General features: G+C 41.4%; 1 protein-coding gene across 1 annotated transcript; it reads right to left on the minus strand.

The window, feature by feature from the left end:
- Positions 1-974: 974 nt before the first annotated feature.
- ADGRF4 (adhesion G protein-coupled receptor F4) lies at positions 975-9,299 on the minus strand. Its single transcript, XM_074820821.1, has 8 exons — positions 9,215-9,299; positions 8,236-8,272; positions 7,934-8,094; positions 7,087-7,377; positions 4,987-6,351; positions 3,805-3,846; positions 3,645-3,704; positions 975-1,588 (listed from the first exon to the last, which is right to left on the minus strand). The coding sequence occupies exons 1-8, from the start codon at positions 9,290-9,292 to the stop codon at positions 1,583-1,585; spliced, it is 2,040 nt and encodes a 679-aa protein (XP_074676922.1). The 5' UTR covers positions 9,293-9,299; the 3' UTR covers positions 975-1,582.
- Positions 9,300-9,766: the final 467 nt, after the last annotated feature.

The raw sequence follows: 9,766 nt of genomic DNA on the forward strand, positions 1-9,766 counted from the left end.
TAAAGCTGGGGGGGGGGGGGGAAGGGAAGGAAAAAAACACCCTCTAAGTGCTTCAAGAAGAGAAAGAAGTTAAAGCACAGATGATGCTGCTTGACAACAAGAAGCAGACTTTGGGGTAATGGCCTTTTTAAGTTTATGTTATAGCAGAACATAAGCCCAATTTTATCTCAATTTGATCAAAGCTCTCCAATGTGTAAATGTATTGTATGAAAGGAGCAGGAATAGTCTCTTGTAATAAGACTGCAGTCTATGAGAAAGAAGATAGGAGAGGAAGACACGAGGAAGCAACAGAGTCCTGGGGAGAAGAACTGTCTCACAGCCCAGGGCAGAGCTCTGCCCTCCAGATCACCCCCTCCAGAGCCCCAGCTTCTCCCCCTCAGACATCTGACTGTGGGTTTTTCTATAGTATGCATCACAACCCTCAGTTAATTTGCTAGGGTATTTTTCTCCCTCTTCAGTAAAGGGGCGTTGATGACATTAAACAGTATTATTTCAATTAAATCTTCTATATTTCAAACATATGTGAAGCCACAGGGGGATGAGGGGTTTCTGACTTGAGTAATATCAGCTAATATTAAAGGGCATTTATCTACTTTTTTTTTGGTAGAGAAGGATTAGCAACACTTATTAGAAACAATGACAATTTCATCTTTATTTCCATTTGAAAGCACTGATTTGTCCTGACAAGAGACAACATTTCTGTCAAAGCTTTCATTAGAAACAGTTTCTCAGACCAAGGACTGATTTTCTAGTGAAACCCGGTACGCCATCTCACATGGACGAACCATTTCCTTGGTTAGCACATTGCACAGAACACAGGAGGTGTCCATCCACTTGATTCAACTCTGAAGCATATTCAGAGTTTGCTTTCCACATCTAAAGAGGGAAACTAATTATTTGCAGAGTGCTCTTTCTTGTTTATCACTGTCATCATCTTGCAGGACTGGATAAAGAATGAAAATTCTGTGCTGGCAGACCAAAGAGAGGGCTTTGTACAATTCCTCTGACACACACACAAGTACTGAGATGGAGTGAACAAATACTGAGATGGACAGAACAGCTATAATGCAGAAATAGCATTACATTGTCCATCAGTCTGGAGGACAAATGGAAATAAGGAATACAGTGTCACCAAATAGAATCACTTTTGATCAAAGACAGCCAAAACCAGCTAGTTAACACTGAACATTTGTACATCACAATAAAAATTAAATAATTTTAGAACAGCTCCACATGCTGTACAGCTTCTTATTGCACTGACATGAAAAAAAAGAAGGAATTGAAGCACTGAAATGGCAAACAAAGACAAACTCTCCTCACAGAAGTTTTCAAAGGTAAGAATCAACCTTTATGTATCAGTGTTTCCTCCAGGGGTTACAGCAACACTGATGGTTTCCTGCTCCTGACAGCAGCTTCAGGGCCTTTTCTCTTCTGGTTTTCACAATGCTTCCCATGGTCGTGCTCCAAGACAGTGCTGTCCATGCTCCGAGCTGGTCAGCCACTTCTGCGCATCTCAAACCAGGATTTCTGTGTAAGAAGTGCTCCTTTTCCTCTCACTGGTCAGATCCACAACTGTGCACTGTTAGGACTAGGAGAAAAAAAATCAGCAGGTCAGATTATGTGTATCATCCATGTATGTGGAGGTTCCATTTCAAACAGGGGGTGCCTCAGAGTCCTGCGAAAAAAGCCAACAGATGGTCATCTTAAAATCTGACCCAGAAGGAGGGCTCTTATGAGTCTGGAGAAACAAGAAGACCTGAAGCAAGTCTGCATAACTCTTCTTGATGTGTTACATATTCACCATTAAACCCCCAGATACACAGTCCCGTTCTGAACCTATTTGAAACAAGATTTTTTAATTATTTTTGGTTTGGTTTTTTTTGACAATCATTTCAGGTGTGACAAACTTTTCCAGCTCTCTTGAGTCAAACTCCATATTTACACCTAAGCTTCCAGAAATGGATGACTAACATTTTCACCCTCTGTTATGCAATTATAAACACCTACATATGGTCTCTTCCACCCAGGTGAGTGACAATATTGACCCAAGTTCTTAGGCACATGCAGGCATGGTTTCCACATCAAGTTTTGCCCAGTGAGATCACTTAATATTTTTAGCAAATGGTGCTGAGTCATAGGATTAGTTAAATTTCCACCCGTTGTTTCTAGAATATTATATTGGTGGTGCCTTGAGAGAATTTTAACTTTCAGACTTTCAATCCTGACAAAAGGTGAAACACCTTTATTGTTATTTGGATCCTGGATCTGTAAAAACAGGAATTGTAATCTCAATTTATTATATCTGGAGCAGTCTCAAGTGCTTCCTTTCTCTCTTTCCTCTGTTAGGTAGGAAACAGTTAATTTTAGCAGAAGATTGAGGGTTGGTCTTTTTGGTTGTTATTGGATTTGGGGGTTTGTTTTGTTACTTTTTTTTTTTTTTTTTTAAGAGAGGACCTACTGCACTGCATTTAAATTTAGCACATAACAGCATTGCTGGATGCAGCTGACAACTAAATTGGAGAGGAGAGATGCAGAGAAGAGGAATCAGAAGTTGCACAAACATGCAGCCTCTCTTGCACCAAATGACCCAAAGCACTCCAGGCAATGCTGATAGCAGAAAGGAGGTATAGTTTCCTTGACCCCTCTATTTTTATCTAATAAACCAAGTTACATTTGGACACGCTGTCACTGAAAGACACTCTGCAGCTTTCAATACTAGAATCAGGACTGATTCATAAACAAACTGGAGAAAAGCAACTAAATAGCTTTATTTTTCCAAAGTCAAACTGAACTGACAGAGTTTCTTTTGGCAGATAGCAGGAGGACTGCAGGCTATTCTTATGAGACAGCTAAAGGGGATTCCTTTTTATAAATACAGCGTGAAACCATTAAAGCCTTGGTACCACAAGAAATCTAACAAACAGCAGATAAAAGTTTTCCAGCAGAGACAGGAAACACTAAGTCAGTGATGTCAACACATCAATTCTGCCAGTGTTTTCCTAGGAAGCTGCTGAAACACAGTTGTTTCCTTAAGGTTTAAGGATTTTCTTTTAATGAATTACCCTGATATTTTAAAAACTCAAGCTCTTATGAGTGCACAACATTGATTAGCACCAAATGTACTGGTTGCGCTCTGAGTGGTTTCCATCCTGAGCTGATGTTCAGCTGGAAGCAGAATGATTCTCTGACATCCTACAGCAGCCCTACTGTCATACAGATCCATATTTTTGTGAAGGGAGCAAACAGGTCATTACTTTGGGATTTTGGACTCCTCATTCTGTTCCTTACTTAGTCAGTAACCTTAAAGTAGATCTATTTTACAGATGGGAAAAAAAAAAAATCATTGGCATTCTCTACCTAAAGGGCTTTGATATTTACAGGTGAAGAGATTACCATTTTTCATTTTGTAACAACAGCAGTATGTTATGTAGCTGTCATAAAAATCTATGGATTGCCAGTAATATTTAGAAGCTTAATATCCTCAACATACTTTCAAGATATCTGTATTTCCTTCAGCAAGCACTTGCCTTGGAAAAATGTTAAGCTAGGTAAGATTTAGTGTGTTGTTTCATTCTTTCCATGTACAAATAAGAAGGTATGTAAATTGGTAAATTAAGTCATTAAAGGAAAAAAAAAATCTTTACCTTTGCTAGACTACACTTCTGCTTTGATGAAAAGCAGTTCATCCTCAAGGCTTCTCTTGTCTGTAGATTTAAAAAAAAAAAAAATATTAAAGGGAACTGTTTCTCAGAGTGTAGAAAGTGTTCTTATAATCCAGAATAATTGCTAAAGAGACCCAAGTACCTTTCTGTCAAGGAGTGTCCCAAACAACAGGATGAAGAATCCCTAAAAAATTGCAAAACCAGTTAACAAAACCAGCATAACCACATGATGTTTCTTAAATCCTTCTAGATGTCATTTTCTTAGGAATAGATTTCATCACCTATGACTCAGAAAAGAGCAATGCGCAAAATGACTTTATCCACCCAGGACACATGGGTTCTCTGGGAATGTCAAGAATGGATATATAACTCATCCTCATTCTCATCATGAACTGGACTGATGGGTCACATACCAGGACTTTCCCAGCCCACTCAGTAGCCGTATTAGCCGAGAAGAGCCAAGGCAGGCTGGGTATACAACAGCATGTCAGCTAACACTGGATGTTTATACTGATGAGTTAAACAAAACCATCTTAAATGGCAAGTGAGAATTTTCTGCATATTTGTTAATTGATAAGGATGATACATCTTCGCAGTGTATTAACCAGTGTTGCAGGACATTAACCAGTGTATTTTATGTTTAACATCACAGAATCACAGAACTACAGAATCATTCAGGTTGGAAAAGACCCCTGGGATCACCAAGTCCAACCATCAGCCCGACTCTACAAAGTTCTCCCCTACACCACATCCCCCAACAGCTCATCCAAATGACCCTTAAACACATCCAGGGATGGTGACTCCACCACCTCCCTGGGCAGCCTATTCCACTGTCTGACCACTCTTTCTGTGAAAATTTTTTTCCTAATGTCCAGTCTGAACCTCCCCTGTTGGAGTTTAAAGCCATTCCCTCTTGTTCTGTCACTAATTACCTGTGAGAAGAGACCAGCACCAACTCTACAATGTTCTTTCAGGTAGGTGCAGAGAGTGATGAGGTCTCCCCTTAGCCGCCTCCTCCTCCAACTAAACAGTCCCAGCTCCTTCAATAGCTCCTCATAGGATTTATTCTCCAGGTCCTTCACCATCATCTTAATTCCTTATCACATTTTACACCAACTAGTTTGTTCCATTACCTGTCTGCATTTACCATGTCAATGCAGGCTGTCTAGAGCATGTACCATGTAAAATAGTTGAGTCAAAAGGAAAGCTTAGATCCTGTTTTTCATGCACAACACATGCTGCGAACCCCTCTTTGACCCTTTTGACCTTTTCCCAGGCTCAAAGTCTGAGTGCACACTCAGTCTCCCAGTCTCAAAGAGTTTACCTGGAAAGCATTCAGTAGTGCAAACGTAACATGGAATGCCAGAGAGTGACTGTCGACAATTGTTGCTAATCCAAAACCCCAGGTGAGGCCCAGAAGAGGTGTCAGAAGGGCCACATTTTTGCTAATTCGGATCATGTTACTCAAATCTTGTGACTTGCAGCCTTCTCCAACAGAGGATCTCCCAGTCTTCACTACAACCACTACCACCACCACCACATTCACAACAATGATGCTCAGAGCAGGTACAACAAAGGCCAAAAGGGCTTTCGTCTCATACCAATTGAGCCAGCAGACTCCACTCCTTAAATAACCTTTTTTTGGTTCAGTAATAGCAACAGTGAGAATAGATATGACCAAAGGACATCCATATCCAATAGAGAATGCTGTAGCTATGAATACAGATCTTGTTATCTTAAAAAAAATTAATAATAATCCATAGAGAATCAAGAGGCCCAGGGTAAACATCCAAAAAAACAGGGCAAGATAGAAAAAGTGAAGGAAAAAAGTGGCTGCTACACACAACTGGTAGTTTAGGGCTGTATTGTGCACAATAGCAGCTAAGATGAACAAAACATCAGCAATAAGAAGCGATGTAGCAATGTTGACCAAACAGAAATGGCGCATGTAGGTTATTTCTGTTTTTGTAACATGATGCCAGACAACAGTCTCGATGATAAGGCAGAGAACCAAGCTGAAAATGGAAAGGCCTAACCCTACACGTGTAATGTAATCCAGCACTGCATTTCGCAGCGTGGTGGGGGACATCAAAATGGAGAAGGATTTGAATGTCCGACGGTGATGCTTGCAGATGCAAACAACACTGCTGATGTTGTCCGACTTCATTTTGCATGCCCTGTTATCCCACCTCCTTTCAGTAGAGTGCCACCCAACACACTGAGCCTTGATGTTCTCCAGTTTATTCATCTTTTCAAAGGTGAGCAAAATATGCCGGAGCTCTTCTGGCAGAGACACTGATAACACCATTCCATTCACAAAAACAGGGTCCAACTGGTTGGTTTCTATAATGGCTCCAAGCGTTGGGAATGCAATGCTGATGGCTTTGGAAGTCTTCGGTAACTTCAGAAGCTCTTCTTCTGGAATGACCACTCGCCCAGTGATACTGCCTGTGTTATTGAACCCCATAGAAAAATCAAAGCTCTTTCCAGAAGTATTTTTATGTATGCTGTAGCCTTTTGTAGAGATGAAGTGCTCCTGTATACTTTCCGACCCATTACTTAGAAGAAGTTTCCCAGCAAATAAATTCACTGAGTCCAGTAATACTGAACTGGCATTTCTGTCCTTTACAAAAGCCCAGTTGGAAATGATAGAGCTGTTCAGAATATGGTTTGCTATCCTGCTGTAGCTCTGAAACAAACAAGAAAAAAATAAGGGTTTTTTTATGTCAAAAGAAGCCAACTATTATTCCACTGGCGGGGCCTCCAGAAAGGCTCATTTCATTCAAGAGTGATTTCTATAAAGGGAATATTCTTCTTTGACAATGAACAGGATCCCATGATCCATCCCAGTCAAACTCAAACATCTCATTGGCATGGCCACTACCAGAATTGTCCTATCCTCTTCATATCACAGATTAAAAGGTGATTGGAGAAACAAGTATAAAGCAAAAACCAGGACACCTAAGTTCTATTCCAGACACCGACCTGCTATGCAGGTCTGCTTTACATCACCCTCCCTATATTTGTTCCCTCATCTCCCTGAGTTCATCAGGGAAAGATTTTAGTTTCTATTGTGCAACACATGAAAACAGCTGTGGGTCAGCATCTCCAAGGCTGCCTTCCCTATGGTGTCATACTTGAAAAACAACTTCTTCCTTCCGCTGCTCTCCCATGTCTATAACAGCAGTTCCTGGAAACTTTTGCTTTTAAAGAAAGCGAATTCCACAGAGTACTTTCACTATACATGAATAGGTCAAACAGTTTCTCTGACAACAAAATATGTCCCTCTCTGCAAACTCTTTCCAGGTGTTCTCCAAGTGACTTACAGCCACCACTTCAATGGATAGTGGCTATAAGGACAAAACACTGTAGGGATGTGCTGGCAAGCTCCGAAAAACCTCTTGAAACCCATAAAAGTAAATACCTGCATTTTTCCTCTATTGACATTCTCTGATAACAACAGTGAAATCTTCTTTAGCAACTCCACTATATCAGCAATGTTTCCTGGAACGGCTGGTGAAGACAGGATATCTGGGATGATGCATGAAAAATCAGCTTGGCAGTTACTATTCCCATGGTCATCAGCACCAAAATATTTTGCTCCATCTCCAGGCTTCCCATGCACTGGATTTCTTTCCCCTGCAGAAGGAAGGTGTCCCCCAGCAACACTAACATGTCCTTCAGAGCTTGGAAGGAGTTCACGTTCAGTAATCCTCTGGAGGGAGGAAAAAAAAATTGAGAATAAAAGTGAAGCTACAGCTACAAGCAGGCACAAGGTACAGCACTGGGGTGTGCAAAGAACGTGCCGGATTGCCTGAAACCCAGGATCAAAGCTCACCCCAGAAGAATGACTTGCTTGTACAACACACATGAAGGAAGGGGCAAGAACTAAATGCAGTGCCTTAATCTTGAAGTGACTTGAATGAAGTTCTTTATTTTGTAGTTGGGGAGAATTTACACGAATCATCTGATTATTACAGATAATCAGGTTCATCCTAGTGTATCATTGTCTTGGTTTACATCCACATGAGTAACATTAGCCACGTGAACAAGGCAACTTCATTTCTGAATTATGTTTCCACATAGGAATTTCTCAAATTTATTTCCCATGACTTGATTTAAGATGAAGTCAAAGCCTGTTATCAAAGTAATCTGTGTTTCAGGATCCCATCTTCTTCCCTTTGCTCAAGACTGAAAGGTATGGAGGGAGGGGTTGTCTTTGCAAGAAAGTATGAGTATAGGCCAAAGTAGACGCATAGCAGTTACCTCACCTGAAAAAGGGACTGAACATCCAGGCTTGCACAGGCATCTGTCAGCATTTGCCACTTTCTGTCTTCACAGACAAAGCGTGTCTCCCCATGGAAGGAGGGAGAACAAGGCTGAATACAAATGGCTCCACTGACTTTGCAGGGAAAGAGATTTATACAGCCATCTGAAAAATAGATTAAGCAGATACTGTTACAAGGTGTAAGACAGCATACCATGGTCCATGAGGTGAGTATCAGAAGCGTAAAGTATTGATAACTGATAACATCTCACAAAGAATTAACAGACACATAGCTATTCACTGTACCTTGCTGATTACCAGTCTTTGATTCCTTACTGAGTACCTGAAAAATAAGAAGTGGAATGTAGATTGAATGTTAAAATAAATAAGTAGAACATGACTCCTTGGCACAAACCAGAAAGGTGATTTCAAGGACAAAATAGTCCTGTTGAGGTCCAGAAGTCTTTTCAAGGTCCAGAATGCAGAGCTCATGGCCCCTTGCTCATACAGACCAATTGAGAACTCTCTACTAACTGTTTGTCTCTATTAAGCTTTCGGTTGCACCCTTCTACTGAAGTGACATACTAAGCTAGTGGACAGGATTGCACAAGCCTCAAGCAGTTACTCCTCAGACAAAAAGCCTGTGTGAAGGCTTAAGCTCTCTAGTGTTTCTCAGGTTGATGAGAATATGTGATTTGTTGATGAGAATATGCGATCTGTATGACTTTTGCCATAAGATAAAGCTACAGTTGTACTAATACCAGTAGCTGCGTTGTTCCTCTCCTGATTAGGAAGCGACCCCAAGGCAGGCATACCGGGCTCCTGCGGGCAGAACCGCTCACTGGGACTGTGTGTCCTACAGCCAGGCGCAATCCTGAACAGCCTCCATCGCTGCTTGGACAAATGCTTTATCATCTACAACCAGCCAAACCCTGTCAGTCTGGAAGCAAAGCTTGGCTATGCGATACCCTGGCAATTGCACTGTTATTGCTGGGCACAGCAGGCTTTCAGCAGATTTCTAACACTGCAAGAGTTGTGCTGGAGGTTGCCGGGCCTACTGAATGTACTGAGTACTTCGAAGTACTTCCTCCTGTAGTGACACGACAAGGGGCAGTGGTTTTAAACAGAAAGAGGGTGGATTTAGATCAGATAAAGAAATTTTTTATGATGAGGGTGGTGAAATACCGGAACAGGTTGCTCAGAGAAGTTGAGGATGCCCCCTCCCTGAAAGTGTTCAAGGTCAGGTGGGATGGGGATTTGAGCAACACGGTCTAGTGAAACTTACCCTCAGAGTGGTGCACGGCGTGGCCAGGAGGAAGTGCACAGCCCAAAGGAGCAGACAGCGGGCTACCCTCACATCCATCACCTCGCATTCACTGCTTTCCTCCTGGAAGACAGATATATTAAAGAAGTTTAGGCATCTCTATTTTCACTTTTGAACACAGATTGATTGCTAATAAGATAGCAGCTAAACCCATCGCAAAGACTGGCCTTGCTGGACTTGCAAGGTGATTTTCAGAGTTTTATCATTTATTAACTTTTTTACTGAGAAAGATTTGTGAACCTTTTCTTATAAAAAACATTAAAAGTCTGTCCAACGCTGGAAGTTACTGCATTAATAACTTACTGTAAACTGCGAGGTGGAGAGCTTATTAAAGCAGTTCAGCCTGTGGGTCCCTTTTGAAGTGATTCAAGACAGCCTCATCTCTACTGGATTCAACGCTGCTACTCTCCTCGAGCAGTTCCTGATGAGACCTGCCATGTGAAGTAGGAAACTTGGGCCCTCATGGCTCAAATATCCAAATCTGAGAAACAAGGACCAGACTGAAGTGTTATT

The sequence above is a fragment of the Strix aluco genome, chromosome 3 (genome assembly GCF_031877795.1).
Source record: "Strix aluco isolate bStrAlu1 chromosome 3, bStrAlu1.hap1, whole genome shotgun sequence".
NCBI lineage: Eukaryota > Metazoa > Chordata > Aves > Strigiformes > Strigidae > Strix > Strix aluco.

Excerpts from the sequence above, each read along its gene's own strand:
- ADGRF4 (XM_074820821.1), bottom strand. The coding sequence starts at position 9,292 with ATGGATGTGAGGGTAGCCCGCTGTCTGCTCCTTTGGGCTGTGCACTTC. Across the intron at positions 7,378-7,933 it reads ATGTTCAGTCCCTTTTTCAG|AGGATTACTGAACGTGAACT; the intron begins GTGAGGTAACTG and ends TCCTCCCTCCAG. Across the intron at positions 3,847-4,986 it reads CACTACTGAATGCTTTCCAG|GGATTCTTCATCCTGTTGTT; the intron begins GTAAACTCTTTG and ends GCAATTTTTTAG.